We start from the raw sequence: 23,035 nt of genomic DNA, 5'->3' as shown, positions 1-23,035 counted from the left end.
TCTAAACCACACCTCAAGAATGTCTGATGTGACTTTGATATTTTGCCAATTTGCCAAACCACTATGTTAATCATGAATGATAGGCTGAAAGAAAGGTTGTATGAACCCTGTCTGCTGATGGGGTCTGATAAACTCCATTTAAAATCTTAAACTGAACAATTATTTTTCTTTGTTCTCTGGACATTTATTTGGAGTTTCATAAAATAGTGTTCCAATGTGAATGATAGTTTTAGAGTGGACTCTCTGACTGATTTAAGGTAGAGGCTTTCCTTTCTATGTTCTGGAGAAGTATGAAATTTTAAACTTCAGGTTTCTTATCAAAAATATCAAGCCCACCTAGGTTTTCAGGGAGTGGATGATGAAGAACCAAATATAATGATTTCAGGGTGTCCCCTTCTCCACCATCCTATCAGACTAGGACGCTGTTGTGAATCCACAACTTCCAAAGGAGCAGAGGGTTACCAATACAGAGCTTGGAATTTAGCTATATTCCAGCTGTGAGACTGAAATTGTGGGGTGGAGCTGTTGGCACATACACACAAAAAAAATCACACAAAGTGTAATAAAAAAGTGGAAAAAGGCATCAAAATCTTCCTTCATAACATCACTTTTCCATTCACTTACATGGTCTTACAGACAAATCAGCCACATATTAAGGGTGCTGGTGGGTGCTTACATCACTAGCGGGAACAGAAAAGGCTACAATTGAAAAAACAGCTGTTTGCTCACGAGCATCACATCAGAGCAGGCACTGCACACATCTAGCAGTCTCTGTGTCCTCAGGAATGTCATGTATTTGTAACAAGGAGCAGGGTGAACCCAAATGCAGAGATGACTCAGGACACAAGAGGTTTGGTTCAAAGAAAATAAAATTTCCATTACTGAAAACTGGAGAGAAAACAAAGCAGACTTGGTACAAGAACACACACAAAGCATGAGCAAATATGTGGACAAAGGGTAGGACTTAACTAACAAAGAACACAGGTGTAAACAATGACTAATTAACAGAGGTGGAGGACATTAACTAAATGATATATAGAACACAGAAAGTTATGAAGCCATCTGGGTGCTCATCTCAGGAAGCAGCACCCGAATCTCTGACAGTAGTACATTTCACGTTCTTTTTATTAAGGTATTACAAACAAATAAAAATAAAAAGTTCTTGACTATATATTGATCCAATAATGCAGTGCTGTGGGTGATGGGGATGATGATGAAGGTATCAACTCACTCAAACATTGGGTTCAATTTTCATGCTTAACTCCCTTATTTGTGGCAATTAAAAGATTAATTGAAATACTGTAATGGGATGATAGTTTAATAAGTGGCTTGAAAATGAGGCCATATTGACCTTTGGTGCTGGAGGGTTGAAATGCATGCAAGAAAACAAGCTGAGGAAATCCCTTTGCCCCAGTAATAGTGAATGAAACGAAAGCTGAGTGGTGCATTACATGGAGTTTGGTGCCAGATTCAACCATGAACCCCGCTTCATTCTGGAAATGAACTTGCATGGCAGCCATGGCCTTTATAGAACATTCAGAGTGACAGTAGATGGTGCTGCATAGATCTGATTTGATTTTAGGGTGTTAAAGAAAATATTGCATCAGAACTACAGCTCTACAGCAGAATTGTCTGACTTTCAATGAGCTATCAAATATTGCATGTTTTATATTACATGTGTCTGAACTCCTGTCTGCAGGCTGGACAGCTGCTTTCTCACAGAGGAGTCATTGGATACTGTGGCCTCTGCTCTCCAGTCAGTCCCCTCTCACCTGATAGAGCTGGACCTCAGCTACAATAACCTGGGAGATGCAGGAGTGCAGCTGCTCTGTGCTGGACTGAAGAGTCCAAACTGTAAACTACAGAGACTGAGGTGAGTAGTGCTGTACAACAGTTTTAATGAATACTTGTTTATTTACTATGACTCTGTATAGGGGTATATAAAAGCATTCACAAAATGTTCCCACATTTTGTACAAACTTCAAAAATACATATCTCTATGCACTGCTGTCATAACTGTGCCAAAATATTTATATTTCAGGACAGAACAGTTTTAGGAAATACTGTGTCATGTTTGTGACATTTTTATTGAAGATACCAAGGATGATGCCTGTCTTTGATAATGATAATCACTACCTCCATGGGCTATTTCTTATTTTATACTTAGCTACCATAAGGTCTACAGCTGAATGCCATGTGTTCTCTCCTTGTGGTTTTTCTTGAGCTGGGAGAGTGAAGAACTCTCACATCCTTTTCTCTGCAGACTGTCAGGCTGTCAAGTCACAGATAGAAGCTGTGTTTTTCTGGCTTCAGCTCTGCATTCAAACCCCTCACACCTGAGAGAGCTGGATCTGAGCTACAATCAGCTAGGAGATTCAGGAGTGAGAGCACTCTGTGCTGGACTGCAGAACTGCTGCTGTAAACTGGAGACCCTGATGTAAGTACAGAGTTTGTGTGAAGATATTAGTTGCTACTGTCTCTCTCAGCCTTCCATTTTACTCTTTTTCACTCTATGCATTCCTTTTTGGAATCGCCAATGACATGTTAGGCTTGTCTCATTGCAATAACCTTCTTACTTACACTGAAGTAAGATGAATGCTATCTTCCAAAACACTCCAGCCAATAGCCATCCTTCATGCCACAAGTCCCACAGTGCACCACTGTGAAGTAAGCGCATACTGGAGCATAGGTGCAACTCCACTGACAGCCATCCACGTGGCTCACAAGTGCCTGATGAGTTGCAGGGTGCTTGTGAGCAGAGAGACGAGAAAACACTTCCGACAAACTGTGCCCTGATGAAAAGAAGCCAATTCATTCCAGCACCATGGGCAACCATTTTCTGTCAGCTGCTGGCTGGAACTGAACCCAAGGCATAGGACTGAGCTATAAAATTAAATATGTGGTAGCTTCATTTTTTGTCCTTCATGGTTGATATGCAAAGTTGGAATGTCTGAATGTCTGAATTTGTTTGTTAAGAGAGCCAAATACCTGGAATATCCATTGCTCTTATTCAAGAAACATACCTTGGAGGTGTGTTTGACTTACTTATGTGAAGATATTTGAAAATAAACATTATAAATTTAGTGCTCATTTCTGTGCTCCTAATAAAAGAAAGGGTGTGCTCATTTTGATTATTCGAAATGTTTCTTCAGCCTGTTGGGAAAAATACTTTGAGTCTGTTGAAATCCAGGACAAATGTTAAATGTGTTGCACTTGCAATTTTTTGTATGTGCAGGAAATAGAACGACTTCTCATCTTGTCTTCTTTTTACAGTTTGAGGGAGTGTAATCTCAGAGGAGAGTGCTGCAATGATCTGGCATCAGTCCTGCATTCACCCCACTCAGAGTTGAGAGATCTGGAGCTCAGAGACAATGAGCTGCAGGATTTAGGAATGAGAGCGCTCTCTGCTGGACTGGAGGACCCACAGTGTAGGCTGCAGAGACTGGGGTGAGGAACATGTTACTGGTGATGTGGTTCAGTACGCTGAGGAAGATGTGGGGCAGTAACAAGACAAATCACCTCATTCACCATGGGTTCTAATGACAGAAACGTGGAACTGAAGCTAAATATTTCACTATTTTCATTACTAATGTCTTAAACATTTCTGTCCAAAAACTTCTTCCTGTTCTTCCTCCTTAAATATTTCTGTATGCTTCACATTGCACTGAAACATATTGCTGTTAATCCACTCCATAGTGTGATGACCAAAGACAGGGGTCCTGTAAAACATCATTCAGATCCCTAACATTCTCAGAGCCCACACATCAATACCTTACACATGTTAGAAACATCAACATATTTCTGCCTTCTCTCCAAACTCTCCAAAAACATTAATCTTTCTGCACATCTCTGTCCTATTTGTGCCACAAATGTGAATGTTTCAGGTTTATTCATGCTAAAACCATCATCTTTACAAACAAACTGTTTTAGAAAAAGAGAATTCGGTGTTTTGTTTGTAGCATCCTGATTAAATATTCTTTGAATAATTGTTATATTCAATAGTTACTCCATAGCACACTTGTTATTTTGTATTTAGCTATTATAAAGTCTGTAACAAGATGTCATGTGTCTGATCCTTGCAGTGTGCCCAGAAGTGGAATAGTGAAGAACTCTTGTCTCCTTTTCTCTGCAGGCTGTCAGGCTGTCGAGTCACAGAGAGAGGATGTGCTTCTCTGGCTTCAGCTCTGTGTTCAAACCCCTCACACCTGAGAGAGCTGGATCTGAGCTACAATCACCCAGGGGACTCAGGAGTGAGAGTCCTCTCTGCTAGACTGGAGGATCCCAGCTGTAAACTGGAGACCCTGCTGTAAGTACAGACAACAGCAGAGGTGTGAGAGTGTGTGGAGTTTTCCCATTGTCACAGGGCTCTTAGTTTTCATACTGCACCTCATAGACATGATGTGTGTCACTCAATCATTGTCTGTTCTTCTGCTGTTCCTATAGTGTGGACCATGGAGGAGAGAACAGGAACAAACCAGGACTGAGGAAATGTAAGTGTGTCCACAGTCAACATGCTTCACTCTGACAGTTGGAAAACATCTCAGAGATGGAGAGAGGAGAGAGGGATGGAGGAAAGAGGGGAGAAAAGATGTTCCTCAAGCCGTTTTCACATTTGAACTTCGGACAATGTCCGGAGAATCAGATCCGCACATTGTCCGGAGTTGCCTTTTCACACATGTAACACACAACAGGAGTTTGTCCGAGTTGTTTGTCCGAGTTGAAGTATTGTCAGGTTTTTTCTTTTCAATGTCTTACCTTTCAGTGGTACGGACACATAATGTGGCACGGAGGAAGAGAAGGAGAACATAGCTATTGTACTTTTGGGTAGCCTATAAAAAAATATCACACATAGCCATCGAAATGGTGCTATCGGTACACACAATTTATTATTAATTATACATTTATTATAACAGGAAGGTACATTTTTGTTGTTCGCTATGTAATGTTAAGACACCAGTTCACCTATCTCACTATACCTATCACTATTAGCTACAGCTTAGCTAGCTACTAACCAGATAATAAACTACTAACCAACGTTACTAATCATCATAAGAGACAAGTTTTGGCAGTATAGCTATAGCTAACTATCTCTTTAACGATCATTGGACTCAAAATAGCATGTATTTGGACGTATCCGCAATGTCAACAAAAGAGTGGAAAGCAATATACAGGCACACAGAAAAGAGTACGAAGCAGATGTTTGTATTCTTCCGGTTTCGCGCCAGTCGCATGATAGAAAGATAGAAACGTAATCAACACGCCCACTCGCTCGTTCTCACATACAGCTCCTCCGGATAATGGCTAGATAAGTTCCAGCTTTCAGTGCATGTCTGAAAGGGGCTTCAGTTTCCCTTCCCCTTACTCTTTTACTTAGCATCTTTTGTTTACTTTTCCTGTTTATTCCACATCTTCACTCTCTTTTATACCCACATCCACAAACACAGGCACACAGAAAGAGACACACACAGATAATCACACATGTATACATACATCTCTTTATTTTCATTATTATTATTATTAATATTATCTAATCAATCTCCCTGTTGTCTTCAGATGCCTGTCAGCTCACACTGGACCCCAACACGTTATGTAGAAAGCTGTCTCTGTCAGAGGGGGAGAGGAAAGTGAAATGGGGAACAAGGAAGTGGCCATATCCTGATCACCCAGAGAGATTTGACTTCTGGCCCCAGGTGCTGTGCAGAGAGGGTCTGTCTGGGACTCAATGTTACTGGGAGGCAGAGTGGAGTGGAAGAGGGTGGCTTCGTATTGCAGTGACATATAAAGGAATCGGCAGGAAAGGAGAGAGTGATGACTGTGAATTTGGACTGAATAGGAACTCCTGGATTCTGGAATGCTCTAATGGCCATTACTCTGCCTGTCACAATAAGAAGGTCACAGTCATACCCGCCCCCACATCTCCCTCCCACAGAATAGGAGTGTATCTGGATTGGCCAGCTGGCACTCTGTCCTTCTACAGTGTCTCCTCTGACACACGGAGCCTCCTTCGGAGATTCCACAGCACTTTCACACAACCCCTCTATCCTGGGTTTGGACTGTGGCCTAACTCATCTGTGTCCCTGTGCCAGCTGCAGTAGTGCCCTGTATCTCTCTCTCTCTCTCTCTCTCTCTCTCTCTCTCTCTCTCTCTCTCTCACACACACACACACACACACTCACTCAGTCTCTCACTCATACACACACCTACACACACACACACACACACACACCCATACCCATAAAGCCACATATAGATGCACACAGCCACATAAACACACATAAAACACCACTTGCACACACACTAGTAAATGCACACAGTTCACTACAAATATGCACTTGTTACACTGCAGTTTTTCTCAAATGTTTGGATGCATTGTCAACAACTGTGGACTAAGACTGCAAATTGCAGTGATCCATAATTTCAACCTCAAATGCATTCAGTGAACTAATGATTTATGGGTCTCTTCACACAATTCTTCTTACTCTTCACATAGTCTCACTGAACACACATTATGCCAAACATTTGACACAAATGCAGTCTGAGATTACAAATATCACCACATTTTTTTCTCAATATTTTCTGGCTTTTTTCCAGTTGAAGGAAATTGCTGTTGCAATTGCTGGCTCATTCACTGAGTGAAAATGCAAAAGGACAAAGTTTTTGATTAGATAATAAGTCTGAAGTTGCACATAAAAGGACCAGGTTGGTCACCTACTGTATGTCAAAGAAAATGGAAGCAGAGTCAGTATGAGAGCCAGTTGTGAGAGGTAGCTATAGGAATGTGCCAATGTGAGAGAGTTGGTCAAGGCTGTCAAATGAGAACTACAGGTGAGGCAAGTTCAATGACAGCATGGTAGGAACATCACAATGTGTGCAGCCATAGGCCAAAATAGGGGTCAACCAAATAGGATCAACCACCATGCAGTGATTGGGGCCTATGATGTAGTATGACTTCTGTGTTCCTTTAGGAGTTTGCAGAGTGGATGATGGTGGGAGAAGTTATGGAGGGGCAACACTTGCCCAGCTGTGTCAACATATAGGACAATGTGAGTTTCCAGTGCAGTGATTCAAGAGCGATTTCAAACCCACCTAAGGATATGAATGGGGTATATCCCACCATAGTCATCATTTTTGCAATTGAGGGGTTTTTTTGCCATGATGATGGAAATTTTATTAACAGTAGCTCTTATGTTCAGGTCACACTCACTGAGGGCATTGACTTTGTGATGACATTGCCACAGAAGCATGCCAAGGTTCCATTTACCACACAAAGCTTTATTTTCCATGGTGTTTGGCCAGGGGCAATATTAGGTGTGGCGTGGAGGAAAATCTAAGGCCCGATGCAAATGACAGTCAAGATATGGGATAGTAAATATGCATGCACTGTAGATAGCTGTCTTGAAAGAGTTTTTTTTTTTTTGTTTTTATGACATATCTATGTTCTGTCTACTGTTGGTGTTATATCGAGTTTTGAGAACATAATAAAATTTTCAGCAGTTGCATTTGCTGTTTTGTAAACTGAAACATAGTTTTGTTTCTAGTAATGTTTCTTAAAAACTGAGAAACACTAGTACACATACTGTGCTTTACAGCTATTAATTCCAATTAGGTTAACCTGCTACAGTGTTAGCTACCTTATGTATTAACTTTGGCTGGCAATGTATTAACAAATGTATTAACATTGGCTGGCAATGTTAAAACATTTAAGGGTAAAACAGGCATTTTAAGATAAAACACCCAAATAATCCTGATTCAGAAAAGGTCAGCAAGGTAAGGCAGGCCACTTTAACATGTAATCCCTTGATTTTAGTAATTATATTTGTCACTAGTTGTCACTTCACTAGTCAAAATAAAATCGCGCGTTGCTTTATGCAGGGAGAATTGCAGGCACCATGATCGACCAGCAGGGGTGGCTAATGTGCAACGGAGCAGACTAAACTCACCCACCCACCCTCTCCTATATCTCCTGGCAGAGCAAAGCCAATTTGTTCTGTCACCATGGACCCCTAGCAATCATTGGCTGATGCCATAGCTTGGAACAAACCTGGACCATAGAACTCAATCTTGCACTTGCACTTTTAAATAGCTAGCTAACTTTACTTGTAAATTGTGAGTTCAAGAAAATGTTACATATGACACAGCCCCTCTGAAATCAACAAACTTGCATAAAGCAATGCATAAAAAAATGTCTGCTGGAGCTCAGTCACACAGAGCTAGGGCTCTGTATGTACATACCATATAAACACACACTGCATTTCACATACTTTTCAACTCAACAAAACTGTGGCTAAAAAAGTGATCTCCCAGACATACAGTAATAAAAACATGACTGCCAAGAATCCATGCCGATGTGACTTTTCCACATGAGTCAGAGATTGCTATGCTCAACCCGACCTTCTTTCTGTTGGTGGATGGGTCTCAGTGTGCAGTGGGCAAGGGCCCTAAATCAGGCTGGGCTTTGGTGACAGGTATGGCTAGTGCATCAGGTACACTACCCTCCTCATGCTCTCCCCGCTCTGACCCTACCTTGTTGGTTGGCTGAACGCCAGAGGGTTATCAAATACACAGACAGACACAACAGTTGTTGTATTGTGCATGGCTAGTATTGAGATCCACTAATTTGGCGTGGATGTGGCGTTCATCATTATTTTGTCAAACCATCCTCCGATAAACGTTTTTCTCCCTGACACTATGTACTTCTGTGGTTTTATTTCTTAAGATTCTAAAAAAACTACCTGAGGCAAATTAGCTAACATTTCTTCTTGAAATGTATTTTCAAGGATTATCATACATTTTGTTCTGGTTAGTAATAGCATTGGGACCAGGAATGCAACTGCAAAAAAAAACAACCAATAGGTTAGGTAATGTAAACTGACATTAAACACCACAGAGTGCCTTTATTCAGGGCATTCAATTACAATTTAAACAATGTGATTATATATGTACATGTCATTACATTGCCTTTGCTCAAATGAATTTTTTTCCAAAAATTCTCCATAAGCACTACAAAAATATGATCTTGTGTGCTTGTGTTTTCTTTGATCTACCTATAATAATATTACAGCTCTCAAAACCTCTTCAGCATTCAATTAAATTTTTTCCCTATAGCTTCTTAACTGTAGTCCTGTTTTGCCTCTTTCAGTTTTCTCTTCAGTTCTTTACAAATGGAATTTCCTTTTATCTCACCTGCAGAAATGCCATTTTCTTTGTGATTAAGCATTGTGTGGTAATGCACAAGAGGAAGGGCCAGGTGTTCCAATGAGTATTTAGGTCAGAGGTGAACCAAGATTACTATGCCCTAGTTAGTACTTTCAAGACTGGTTAGCAGGAACAGCTCTGGAATTGTAATAATAAGCTTCCAAAAACCAGTCTTTTGGATTTTGCATACAATATGTATGTTTTTGATACTGGGCCAGGGTATTTTTTGTAGAAATCTAAGGATGAGGGAGAGATGATGGGAAATTGGCAGTCTTAGGAGTAAGGAAATGTGGGACAAATTGCAAGGTAGCCAAACAATTGTGTTTTGTTCCATGCCTAAAATGGTTGTTGTGTTGGACTGGATTTCTGTTGAATTTACAGGTGGTTTGGCTACAATCCTGTGCACCACAGGATTGTAAGCAATCAACAAAAAAGCCTCGTATTTTAAATGGTGATATTCATGATTTAGTATTTATATCTTTAGGTTGAATGTTTCAGCAAACAGATTTTTTTATTTTATGTAAATACATGTTTCTGGGCTAAAGTCTGCTAAAAGTATGTGTTTTGTTTTAGAGATCTTGTCACAGGTTTAATTTATATATCATTATTGAGTCTTATATCTTTTGAAGAGTATCTCACCTATTGAAAGAGTGCCTCCCAATGGCAATGTATCAAAAACTAGTACTTCACTGTTGTACTTAGTGTTTGTCAGTCTATCTTGGAAATAATAAAGTCTCACAGTTTTGCATTATACCCAAGATTGGTGTGTAATTTGTTAATGAGGTTTGGATCATTTATGTCTGGCCAGTTTTTTTCTGAAAACAGTAGTTAGAAATAAATTAAAACTATGATGAATACTAGTGATGTGATGTGTGATCCTCATGGATTGAAAATCCATGCCCTGGACAGAGGGTTCTATTTTTAAATTCTGTTTTTTCCCCCCAGATCATGCTACAAACCGCTCAGTGTGTTCAACGCAATGGTTAAAAGCTGGCAAATTAAGAGCCAAAGGGGGGAGGGGCATCCTCAGGGTCAGCACTGGGAGGAGTTTCCTTCCCCCTGGGCAGGGCTGAGGTGCAGGATGGGGCAGATGGGCAGAGGTCTTGATCACTAGCTTAAGGCTGGGACACTACAGGTTCTGGGTGCATCTCCAGTTAGTTGGCAAGCACCCTGACGGTCTGTATAGAAAGTGTACAGTCTTTCAACGGTTTTACTTGTCCTATTAGAGTGTGAAGTGTATATGACATTCATAAAAAAGGGTTCAGTTTAATGGTGTGTGTTTATGAGACACAGGGCTCAAAAAACTATTACACTTTCAAAAATTCATTTAGAGGGCTTAATTGTTAACTTGCTTTATTTTTTGACTGGGCAGTTTTCAGTTTCTGGCTTCAATTCTTTGATTGAATACTAGTATGTTTACGTTCACATAATGTAATATTTATAGATGTAATGTGCATACTAAAGGTATGCATACCAAAGGTAGTGTAATGGGTGTGGATGTAATGTGGATACTAAAGGCAGTGACAACCATTATAGGGAGTCCTGCCCAGACCAAGTCACAAAAACATCTGTTAACTTCTATTAGAATGCAAATGAGAATGAGTTCATGTGTGGAGAAACAGTAACTGACCACTGGTAGTAAAACCATTCTAAATAAATGCAACCTTCAACATAGTGTCTTACGGTTAGCAGGTGTTAAACAGGGAAATGGAGTGCTTACAATGTACATGTCTGTGAAATTAAATATACAATAATCTCACAGGTGCCAACTGCTATGCTTTACTTAACATGGTTTTGTCTCCCTCCTAAATTGACATAATTTGGAAAAAAAAAAAACTTCTGTTTTCATATTCCCCATTTATTCCTGGTTAACAAGTGTTTCCTAAACAAATTTAAACAAAGCTTGACTTGAGAATGTCTCTTTTCAACATTACAGGATGTCTGACTACCATCACACATGCACACAAGCACACATGCACACACACCACTTTTCAAGTAGCAATAAAAAAAAATTGAATAAATTTGATTTTAATTGACTGATGGTCAATCTGTTTAATTTTCTGGTGTCTGGCATTTAATTCCTTCTTTAAGACACAGTTAACATTCTAGAAAGAATTTTTTTTCCTGTATTTGGGCATATGTGGACCAAAGAAGTCATCCACCTTATACAGCCCTTTAAGGTAGACATGGTTTGTCTAAATATATTTACCATAACATTTCCATTCAGTTGGTTTTTCAGGTCATGACGACCATAAACCATTCCATTCTAAGGGATTTTGTATTGAAAAGCAGTAGTGGTTCCATTACCATAAACCATTAGCTCAGTCTCCACTATGTAATGTATTCTGCCCCTAGAATCGTAGCGGTTTTTGGGGTACGATCAAAAAAATTATTGGCCAGCTAATCCGGATTTATGGACAGTAAAAGAAATTGATTTAGGATGCAGGCCACAAAACGTCAATCATGTTTAAAGAAACTGAGTCTTAAATGATGTGTTGAACACAATAAAAATAAAATCACATGTGGTAAAAGATCACTACATAAAAGGTCCTTGAGAAACTGTGTGTCACTTACTGAATTTGACGGTAAAGACCCCCACCCCCCTGAAACAGGAACCCTGCTCCGATTCCAGTCCGTAAGTGACAGCATGCTGCTCCAATCCTTGAGGATCTCCCTGAGTATCCACAGCGCCGTGGCGTAAGCAGCTAGTAAGCTTCAGCTCAGCTTGATCAAAACTTGGGCAACAGGATGCCGTGGACAGAGATACGATGAAAAAACTTGTTTAACCGGAGAAAATTCCACCTAGATCTAGTAAGGTAAGAATTATTTGTGGCCAAAACTGGATCGCTTCTGCCTAAAAGTTGGAGTTGTTTTTCCCCTGAACCTCCGAGACCGCAGGCACGGGGATGGCTCAGCCCCAGCCGTGGAAAAGTTTCCTGCTAACTAGCTAACGTTAGCCTAACGAAAGGCGAAGGGTTTTAATGAGCGGATTAGCTATCTTGCTAACTCACACTGCTAACTAGGTAACGTTAGCTAACTAAATTATGCTATTGGTTTGTTATCACCAGCTAGCTAGCCATTTGTCAGATCACTATGTGGCTTGGGAATTTAGTGGATGATTTGGTGAACCGCTTAGCTTGCCGTCGTTATTTCCTTTCAGAAACTGATAGTGCGTTTAGATTTTTTTTAACTTGCTAGCTGTGGAGTGCGTTCTTAATGTAGCTAACATACTCTAGTCAATTAGGTAGCTAGCAAGCTAGTTATATTTTACTGCTCCTACTCTAATGTTAGTTGCTACCTTTTTACAAACTAAAAGTTCGGCGGCTAACTTCAGATCAGGACGAAAACTCGCTGGATAACACGTCAAACAAATGCCTGATGTTATTAAATTGGCAGTCCGGCTGAAATGACCAGCGATTCACAGGTCTGTTTGCCAGGAATAAAGATCAAAAGCATCAAACACATTAAATTAAATGCAGTTGCACGGTATTTATCGAACTAGTGTAGTTATACTGTAACGTCTAATGAAGAAGATGTTATTTTTGTTTGCCGCAATGTAGCAAATATCTTTATGTGGTTTTTCAAATTATACTTGCAAATTGTTCCGTCCATAACAGAAGTGCAGTGATTTTGTTCCTGTCCATACTTTCGTGCATAAGCTTTTGATATGGCACGCAAAGAGCATATTTTCTTAATATTTTAAGATGTGAAAAACGCAGGTCCCACAAAACAGTTCAGGGCAGTAACTGTATTATGTAGGTTTGCTTTCGATTAGTCTATCTGAAGTCTCTCAAGTGTGGGATGTGGTCCACATTGTTATCGTGTTTCTACTGACTTACACGGCTTAAGTAGCAAGCATGCTTGACTAATTTGTTATTTTTATATGCTGAAAGTGTTTTTTGTGCTTACAGTGTATTTGGTACTGTATGGATTAGAATAACACCATGCATTTATGTTGATGTGGGGTGGGGAATGATGGAATCACTGTTTGTCAAAATGTTCAGTCATGATACCTTCAAAGTCGTGTTCAGTCTTTGTAAAGCAGTACATTTTATCAATATTGATTACTAAACTATCTAGTTAACAATGTAGCTAGCTGGCTGAAAATAAGATGGGTTGTAAGTGAAAGTAATCTGCTGTCAACTTTTTCAAGTTATGTATTTAGTGACTAAGAAGCTAGCTAGGCTAGCTTGATAGAAATTAAAGTAGCACTTTAAAAAAATCCATTGTCAACCTTGTATTTTAGCAGGTAGCAAGGTGGCTAGCAAACTAAGTCAGTTTGAATGCAGTTAGCAAGGATACATCTAACATTAGCCATAGAGTTCAGTTAATTCTCAGTGCTTGTACATGGTTATCTAGCAAGCTAGCTAACTAAAGAGGTTGCCAGCTGACTATACATGAGCTTACTAGCTAACTGGCTTCTAAAATACAATACTTCTGAATGGAAATCAGTGTGGTGAATTCAGAGCTGTGAACTGAAGGACTGCCATTTTGAACCCTGTTAACAGTACTTTTTTGCATGCCTATGGAGCTCAGATGGGGGGCTTGTACTAGGCCAAACATACATTTTGTTTGGTTCCTTCTTGTAAACTGTAGGCTAAGTCAATGGCAGGACCCGTCTGTTGCTTTCCAGCTGTAAAATTTCATGTTGTTTGTCTCCATTCAGTCTCATGTTGTATAATCACAAGCTAACCGTGACAACGCAAAGCAACTTCTTCTGCCATGTGAAGACTTTGCTTGATTTGACAAATAACTTGCTAGTTTAAGTCTGAGAGGTAGTTGGCTACCCTTTACCATGTCTGTCATTTCACATACAATATTTTGATAGCTGGCCCTACATTAATGTGAATTATCAGTGAGTTTGAACCAAAAACTGGTATTTAATAACAACAACTGAATGATTGTAGATTGGATGAAAAGCAAGGCATGTCACTGAGGAGCTTTTACAGCAATAAAAAAGTGTTGAACATTGTGGAAGAGAAATGCCGGTTGTAATCTGAGAATCTAATGTAGAGTTGATCCAAAATAACACCCAAACTTGTTCATATATCTGTGGTTTTCTTTCACTTACTGTTTAATGACAAGTTCAAATAGATGTGCTCTTTTTGAGTTAAATGTGTCTAGCCTTTGAATATTAATGTAAGATAAACTGAAATGCATAACAGTTGTGGTATTGCTCCGCAGCCTGTACAAATTGTTGCGTTTTTTAAATGCAATAAATTATTTTGGCTTGTGAAAAATCCAGCTGGCTGGTGATTTTTTTTAATCTACCCGCCACCCTGCTTGGTGGAATAAAAAATTAATTTTGGAGCATGTTGTTGGAAGGTTTTGTTTTTTCAGTGTGCATGTGATGAAAGCATGATTCGTACATTGATATTCCGTGGCTGTTAAAGGGCGCATAATCTTTCATCCAAGATGTCAGAACTCAGGAAATGTTTGTTTGTGTAACTGCAAGTAAAAACAATCTATGATTTAGTGGCTTGGTAGTTGTTTCAGAGTTAAAGCTTAAAGATTAGGAAGATAAATTTCTAAAGTTGCTGAGACAAAGTTCCTGTGGAAACGTTCTGTGGAATTATTTCCTGCAACTCTATTGGTTAGTAAACCTTGAGTAGTCAGTAAGAAGATAAAAACACAAACCTGACATTATGTAAACTAAAAAAAAAAAAAACAGCAAACTAGTGCTGTCTTTGACATGTACAGTTTATATTTTCACTGAAAATTTAGCTAGATAGTGAAAGACAGCAATACAGATAAAGAACAACAAAACAAAACATTTATGTACTGCTAGCTATATTGTATGTTAATAACCTTATAATTGCAAGTAGAAAAATTTTAATGTCTGTGTATATGCTTACTGTGCATGTATCTGCTGCCCCTCTTTGAGTGTGACTTATGTTATCAACTCATTGGCAATGCCATCATTTCATTATCTTTTCAAGAGAGTATATCTTTGGCTGGACATGACAAGTAGAAGCTTTTTTTTTTGACAAGCAGTGTGAACTTAGTCCTAAAAGCATCACATTGCAAAAGGTGAAATACAGATTTTGTTTCATGAATAACTTGGCTGTTTTTTTTCTTGCACATGTTACTTCATCTGCTTATCTTTTAACAGAAGTAAGGTGGTCAAGTATACAGCATTAGGTAGCTAGCTAGAACCAAAGTAATTTACTGACATGTGGGTAGTGATGCAGTTTGTTTGCTCGCTACATAGTTATTTCTCCAGGCATACATGTTGGCTTTACATTAATTGAAGTTGGCTAAATTTTGCTTGTTGAGTCATCCTCAACTCAGATTAGCTGTCTGCTTAAAATAAACTAATGATAGCTTGTTACAGGCCTACCTGTAACTTTTTGTAAGTTACATACTTCACCATGAATGTACATTGTTTAATTTAATACTGTTGCAAGCTAAATCTGTTGTCCGCTAGCTCACACGTAACTTGTAATTGACTGCTTGCTTTATCTTAAGTGATTTTCACATTGTAAATGAATAATAGGTAGTTTATACTATGCTAAATAGAAGTGTCCAACTTACTTGTAAGATGTAAAGATAAACTACATGCACAATGGCTATGCATTTCACCCCTCTTCCAAGGGTCAGTGGCCCTGATCATAAAATGCCACAGCTTGTACTGCAGCCAAGTTTCAGAGAGCAAAACTGATTAAAAAGAAAATTACGTGTACCTTTATTTTGTGTATTTTATTCATTTTATTAACAGGGTGGTTAACTTAAATATGACATGTAATTTTCATTTATGTAGGGGACACCTACATCTTTCATCACTTTCTGAAACGATGGCAGCAAGTTCTGAGACACCTGGTTTGGAGACCTCTTCTCCTTAAAATATCTGAGATGGAATGAGTCAGAATTTTTCCAACTGTACCCTTCAGAAAGTGATAAAGGATGGGGGGGGGGGGTCTTTGAAGAATGTGACCATAGTGACATGTCATGTCATAATATGTATGGACAAAATAAATCACCCTTATAAAGTTGTTTTCAAAGATATTTTGCATAACTTAGCAGGAATGTAAATATTATGTTATTTGGGAAATCTGTTATGTTTCAAGGTCCTCAACAGACTTTGCAATGAAGAGAGGACTCACCTCAACCACCACTAATGTGCACCACTCATGTGGCTGGTGCACAGCAGCCATTTTGCATAAGAAAGCTCGGCACACCTTAGCTGAGCTGGAGAGGAAAGCAGTTACTTAGCCAGTACAACTGGCGGATTACTGGATGGGGAGTTTGAAAGAGCCTGATTTGGGAATTTAGCCAGGACCCTGGGGAGCCCCCTCCTCTTTGTGAGAAGATCTTTAATGAACACTGAAATTCAGGACCTCGGTTTAATGTCTCATCTCAAAGTCAGCATCTTATGCAGAACTTCAGCTGCTTCAGTTATGATTACACATGATTACAGATGGCCAGTAAACGTCAATGACTCACAAGTTGCCAGCTTCTACAAAAGGGTAACAGGGTTGAATTAATGAACAACTTTTGCTGTTTCTTTTTTAAAAAAAACAACATTCCAAAGCAATCACATGTAGTTGTCACATGACTTTCTCCCCGTAAATTCCATTGCTCAGAATAGTTTGATTTGTTTTTCCATTGTCTGACGAATTTTACCCCACTAGGTAGAAGAGACTGAATTAATCAGTGTGTCCTCGACCACCCTCGGGCACTGCAGATGCTGCGCAATTATGGGAAAAAACAGTTCTGTTACTGCCAGATTTAAAGATTATCTTCTGTGATCAATCCAGAAGTAAACAGAAATAGAGTCGAAAAACCAGCTACTAAGATTAAATATCCATTCACATAATCCATTACTATGTATAAATGAGCAGGTCTGTGCACATTGCAGTGTTCAGTAGAACCAGACATTTCCATGAGGCTATCAGATCCAGTCTGCAGAAGCATTCTGCAATTTGAGCACATGTGAGTCCCTCAAGGAACCAATTCAGTCAGCTAGCGCTCAACATTATTTTTTTGTGGCTTAGAGGTTGCTAAACTCTAGTATTAGTTCACCCACTGGATTGTACCAAATGCTATAATACAGAGTCTGTGGATTGAAGAAATACTCACTTAAGTATATACTGGAAGAAGTTATTCTGTGCATGGTTTACCTTTAAAGGTAATGTTTTGACCTTTATCTTAAGATAGGTCCTTGACATGTGTTAAAGAACTGACATATATACATACAGTGCTGCTTTGTGGTTTCAGAGTTTTTTCCAGAGTAGTTTCTCTACCAAAGATCCCTCATAGAAATAAACTCTGGAATTTGGAGAGGACGTCTGCTTTGAAGATGGAATGTGGGCATGTCTCACAGCTGTGGAAGGCAAGCTTTAATTTGCCATCACTCGCTTACATATGGTTATTTTCTTTTTTCTTGAGGCCCTATGCAGTGAAGTCAGTGTTTGTTTATTTTATGGGGAGTGTTCCGATAAGCACAACTTGCTGACAGCTAAAGGAAAGACACCTTCAGGGATCAACATTAACTTTTTTTCCTAACTTGCCCTGTTGGCATACATTTCTGTCTTAACTACATTTTAAGTAAAGTGTTGCCTGTCGATAGTGAAAACACAATGGGGTTTTTTTTTGGCAATGCCATAAGCGGGTTGAATACGTTTATTGTGGAGAAGAAAAAAGAAACTTTACTGTGTTACATAAAGCTGAGTGAGTGAGTGCAAGTAAATGTGCAAGTCTGTTGGTAATTAACCTCAGCAGCACTTCTACCTCCATGATGTTAGTGAACTCACATGAAGAGTCAATTTTGTGGTGCAGTGGCACTCCTCTGGCCACCTGTTTTAACACCATGGCAGAGTCAAAATCTTGAGAGCAACAGTCTTCTGTGGTAACGACAGCCTGGAAAGCATGTTTTGGTCCTTCTCATTGAATTGAACACACATACATGCAGACATGGAGAACTCATTTGATGTCCCCTCCCTTGGATCTGCTAGCCTTGAGGCAGCCTGTGAGACCTTGTGGGTTTTCACATCCCTGAAGTGTCTAATGGCTGTGTCCTGCCCCTGTCAAATAAAAGGCTGTCAACACACATTATGTTTGTAGGGGGCAGGGAAATGGAGGAGATGACAAATTAGAGAAAAACTGCAGTTTTAATTGCCGTAGCTTTAAATTTTTTGCTAGTTAATCAGAGGTAATTAACTGAGCTGGCTATGTAATGAACAGGGTTCCCACGGTCATGGAAATCCTGGAAAAGCCATGGAATTTTAACATCCCATTTTCCAGGCTTGGAGAAGTCATGGAATTCAGTAAATTCATTGAAAGTTTTGGGAAAAGTCATGAAATTTGATTTTGTCACACCAGGGGCGTAGCAGATATAGGAGGTAACGTATATATTATTGTATATTTTATGGATTAATGTGAGTCACAAAATCTGATAGCTTTCTACTCCCATTAAACAGTGTGGTAACAGAGAGTGAGGGGAGAAAACACATTTTATCCAATCTCATTTCGTTCCCCGTGAAGCGTCAGTCCGAGCTCCGCCCTCCAAATCATTCACCATGTCCTCAGTCGTGTAAATGAATAGGAAATCTAATTTTGGTTGTCAGACAACATGGTGATCAGATTGTTCTATTTCTGCAAGGTGGGCATATTCTATTGAAAACATCAGTGGCCAAAGCCTTCTCTGGATTTGTCTGATAACAATGTGACTGGCAGTAAATGCTAGAAATTTGTCATTTAATAATTAGGCCCAACCTGTGGAGCAAAGTACAAAATTTTGTGTACTTGTAGGTGGTGAAAGAAGGGAAATTTTATTAAAGGTCATTGAAAAGTCATGGAAAAGTTTTGAAGTCTTGTCAGTGAAAATGGGTGGGAACCCTGAGTGAACATTCTCCTGCTACTGGTAGTTACATTTGTGTTTAGCAAAAAAAGCGCCCATTGAATCAGTTGGATTTTGGTAGCTAGCAAGCTAACCTGAGCCCCAGCCCTTTCCCCCAGCAGGTGTCAGAAATGAATTCAAACTCAAAAGGTAGGTTATTTTCAGCAAAATACAAATCACATGAGGGACTGATTTGTAGCAAATTCTGCTTCTGGCAGCTGTTGTTACCATGGAAGCAGGACCCGTTTTTTCCACTTTATTTGTGAGCTGCCTGCCTGCAGGAACTCTCAACATTTTGTATGTTTTTCATTGTCTGTTTGGATTGTTTAGATTGAGATACCGCTGCTGTGTTTGGTTGGACATTGTGCTTGTGTAAACACCGAGGTAGGAATAACAGTTTAATGCAGGGCTGAAAAAAATGCACTGAAATTTGCATTGTTAGGCAGTCATGATCAGCCACAAACTAAGATTGCACACTCAGTGTAGCATCATGTCCCCAACAGACAGGGGCAGGGCAGGTATTGCAATATGGTGTGAAAAATAGAAAATCTCACACTAAATTGCCTGATTGTGCAAGACTTGGTTTACATGTACTCTACCACCCATGATGGCTCAAGTGACCAAATAACAGAGAAAAGCTTACAGTCCTGACATATTAGGTGTACTGACCAACACTCTTGGGCAAGTTTGTATGTTATATTTGTCAAGGAAATTTCTTATTGAAAACCATTTGTTCTTGCTTTTATGTGTCTCATGGTTGACTTCAAAATACACAGTGTAAGTTTTTGCTTTAAAAGTAGTGTGTATTTCTGTGAATAGATCTCTTTGCAGTTCTAAACCACAAGGTTTTTTAATGTGCTGTGCCATTGGGATTGCTCTATTGCAGTTTCATTTTTTAGGTCTTTGCCTGACCGTATACTGACCGTATAAGTATATGATTATTTTATGGTGTGCCTAACAGCTGCCTGCTTGTCCAAGAAACACATGCTTGTAGAACAAATTGTACGTTATGTCAATGAATGCATCCAGAGATACATGAGGGTGTGTAATGTCTCTGCAAGTTGATGAGCTTGTGAAATGAGTCCATGCATTAACTATTAACTGTTTGATAGTATTTATTGTAGTCTGATCTAGTGCAAATGACGCAAACCATGGCTTTCTCTTGTGTCCCCTTTCATCCCCAAGGCTCTTTGTGTTCAGCTCTAACAGTATGCAACCTATATCAAGGGTGTGGCATTCCTAGCCAGTATGACTCAGCACAGGTGTGTGGATTTGCTGTGACAGACATTCTAGTCTATCTCTTTCTGTTGGGAAATAAACAAAATAACTCTAGTAAAGGTACATCAGGAATTGGTGCCCTTTAGTGAGAAAAGCACAATTACTGGTTTGTCCACAACCCCCAAAGAAGCATTAAAGTTGCAGTTCATTACAGTATACGATGTGCTGATGATTCTGTAAATGGTGAAATGGAGCCAGTCCTCTTGTCAGTTCCACAAATGAATTTTTAGGTTTGGCAAAAGCTGATACCAAAATTTTCACCCAATAAATGCAAAGTAAACCAATAAGATGATAATGAATTTTAAGGAAAGGAAAGAGATGGAATTCTTCAGACTGTAATCAGAGGAGAGCAAGTGACAGAAGAACAAATACTTAGAACTGGAAGAAAATCAATTGACATTCAAGATATGCACCGTATAGTGCACTACACTTATAAGAAGTACTGCAGTAAGAATGCACTGCATGCAATAATGCAAAGCATTGGGGTAGGATCATTCCTATACTAATGCTGTTTAAAAACGTAGCTTGTAAGAATCAGGCAATCTGCTTGTAATAATCAGTTTGGGCTGTCTTACAACACTGTACTCAGTGGAGTGGGATGGAGCAGTTATCAATTAAAAATGGTTAGAATTTGAACACTTCAGTATGGGAGTATCTTACATCACAGTAACTGCCGAAGCCCATAACATGTAATATATTTTGAGGAAATATTTTGGAGGAAAAAAAAAACATTTTGGCTAGTTGCCTACCTTTCGGAAAAACCCGCTCACTGTATCCATCTGTGAATTGCATAGAAAAAATGCGGGAACATTTAGACCTTCAGATCCAACCATTCAAAGCCTGTTTCAGGATTAAAAAAAAACAGTACCTTCCAGCTGAGATTTTGGAAGAAATTTGCCTCATGTCTGTGAATCAAAGACAACATTTGAAGTTAAGTTTGTCAGATCTTAGTTCCAGCATCCCAATGAGGAGCTCTTGTTTATGAAAATTGCATGTTGAGTGTCTGGAGTTGTTCATCGGTGCTCAGATGTTACTCATTATGTCATGGTTTGCCTCAGCAAGCTTTACCCTGTCTCTACTCTGTTATCGAGCTCAGCATCAGCATCGATCACTGTGACAGTGTTACGCTGCCAAGCCATGTGTTCCCTGAAGCTTTGAAGGACTGTCATAGTCAGTGAAACCGTTGGCTCTATTTCTACTGGCAGATACTGGGCTGGGTGAAGGGCTGCTTTTACACTGAAAGTAGCGATCACACGGTACAGATGCTGCTGGAGCAACCCAGGGTCTGAGGCTCTGCTCAGCAGTGACTCATGTCTCTGGTATACAGCTGTCTCCTGCCTGTGTGTAAATCACTTTTTGTGCAGAGGAAATGGCTTGGTTTAGCCTGAGATTTAGCTGCACTGTTCTCCTTCCAAGGAGGCCGTTTCTGCACTTTGTTTGTAATCAACCCTACATGCCATGTCTGCGACCACAGAACAAATATTCAATCAGTATCGGTTTGGATTCTGTGCTTATTCAGTGTGGTGAAAGACTGAAGAAACATGGGACTGAAGCCAAATGTGGCAGACTGTGGCTCTGTTCCACTTCATGCAGTTTTATACTCTTTCATGGAGTTCACTTGAAATGAACACTTCTCCTGATGTAACATGGTTGTCATATGTGTCATGTCATGTGTGAGGGGCGTAGCCATGCAGCTAAAAATGGAAGGCTTTTACCTGCTTGTTAGCCAACTGCTTGTGGATTTTAATTTAACAAATATTTCAGATAACCTTACCTTCCATTTTATCTATGTGTACAGCTGGATATTTACTGAGGTAATTGTGGGTTAAGTGCCATGCCCAAGCGTACAACAGCAGTGCCTCAGCATGCTATCAAACCAGCAATACTTCAGTTATGAGCCCTGTTCTTTATCGCTGAGGTACACTGCTGCCAGCTAAGAAAGAAAATGCCTCAACCTCAGATTGTTTGATTATTGAATATGATTAATTAATTAGCAAGTAATCTGTTTTCTTTTTATTTTGTTTTAATTGTAGCATTCTATGACATAGTATTTATGGGTGTTGTTTATAAGTGCATGTTGTGATAAAAACACGAAACAAGACTTGTTAGACTTGAAAAACATCAGTCTCAAACATCTGTCTGAAAGTGGGCAGTGATCAGACCTAAATGTACGGCCTCTGACGCTAAATACACGGTCTACAGCTGCAGAGGATGTAGATAGTCAGCGGCTAGTTTGGTCCGTGCTGGGTATGTGTTACTGTTTGCAGTCTAGAATTGCAGAGGATTAGCTGCTGGTGGCACACATGGGGCGTTCAGATATTTCTTTATCTCCCTGTGGACCAAATTTGCTCCTGGTTAATTGGAGGAGCTAGGCTGCTCCATAAATACAAACAGCAAGCCCAGTGCACTTTTTCTGGCCAGTGGTTCACTGGGTTACTCATACTCTGCTGTGCTGGTGAACTTGGCAGCAAGACCACAAACATCAGCAGTGAGGGTAGCCTTCTCAGTGCCCTTACACCACATTAATTTGAAGCATTATACCATGGTCTAAAACTAAGGCCATCAGTACAAGTTGTTTTCTTCATGCATGGTGAGACTCTTTTCAGTCTGCCTTCAGGCTGTTGATGAATTTACCACTACACATAATCTGTGGCTTCCTCTAAGCACATTCCTCTTATGAATGGATAGCTTGGTGACTGAAAACTGGTCTGTGTTTGTTTCATC

General features: G+C 39.6%; 2 protein-coding genes across 2 annotated transcripts in view; both read left to right on the top strand.

The window, feature by feature from the left end:
* Nucleotides 1-6,105, top strand: part of LOC118777466 (NACHT, LRR and PYD domains-containing protein 12-like) — a 29,688-nt gene extending 23,583 nt beyond the window's left edge. Inside the window, exons 9-12 of the mRNA XM_036528394.1 lie at nucleotides 2,264-2,437; nucleotides 4,133-4,306; nucleotides 4,444-4,490; nucleotides 5,554-6,105. Coding sequence (XP_036384287.1) covers nucleotides 2,264-2,437; nucleotides 4,133-4,306; nucleotides 4,444-4,490; nucleotides 5,554-6,095 — 937 coding nt within the window. The 3' untranslated portion in view covers nucleotides 6,096-6,105. The remainder of the gene's footprint in view (nucleotides 1-2,263; nucleotides 2,438-4,132; nucleotides 4,307-4,443; nucleotides 4,491-5,553) is intronic.
* Nucleotides 6,106-11,874: 5,769 nt separating this feature from the next.
* il11ra (interleukin 11 receptor, alpha) overlaps nucleotides 11,875-23,035 on the top strand; it is a 40,846-nt gene continuing 29,685 nt past the window's right edge. Inside the window, exon 1 of the mRNA XM_036529252.1 lies at nucleotides 11,875-12,011. The gene's annotated coding sequence lies outside the window, so the exon portion shown is untranslated. The remainder of the gene's footprint in view (nucleotides 12,012-23,035) is intronic.

Source organism: Megalops cyprinoides, chromosome 5 (genome assembly GCF_013368585.1).
Source record: "Megalops cyprinoides isolate fMegCyp1 chromosome 5, fMegCyp1.pri, whole genome shotgun sequence".
NCBI classification, from domain to species: Eukaryota; Metazoa; Chordata; class Actinopteri; order Elopiformes; family Megalopidae; genus Megalops; species Megalops cyprinoides.
This window is presented reverse-complemented; position numbering and strand designations above follow the sequence as displayed.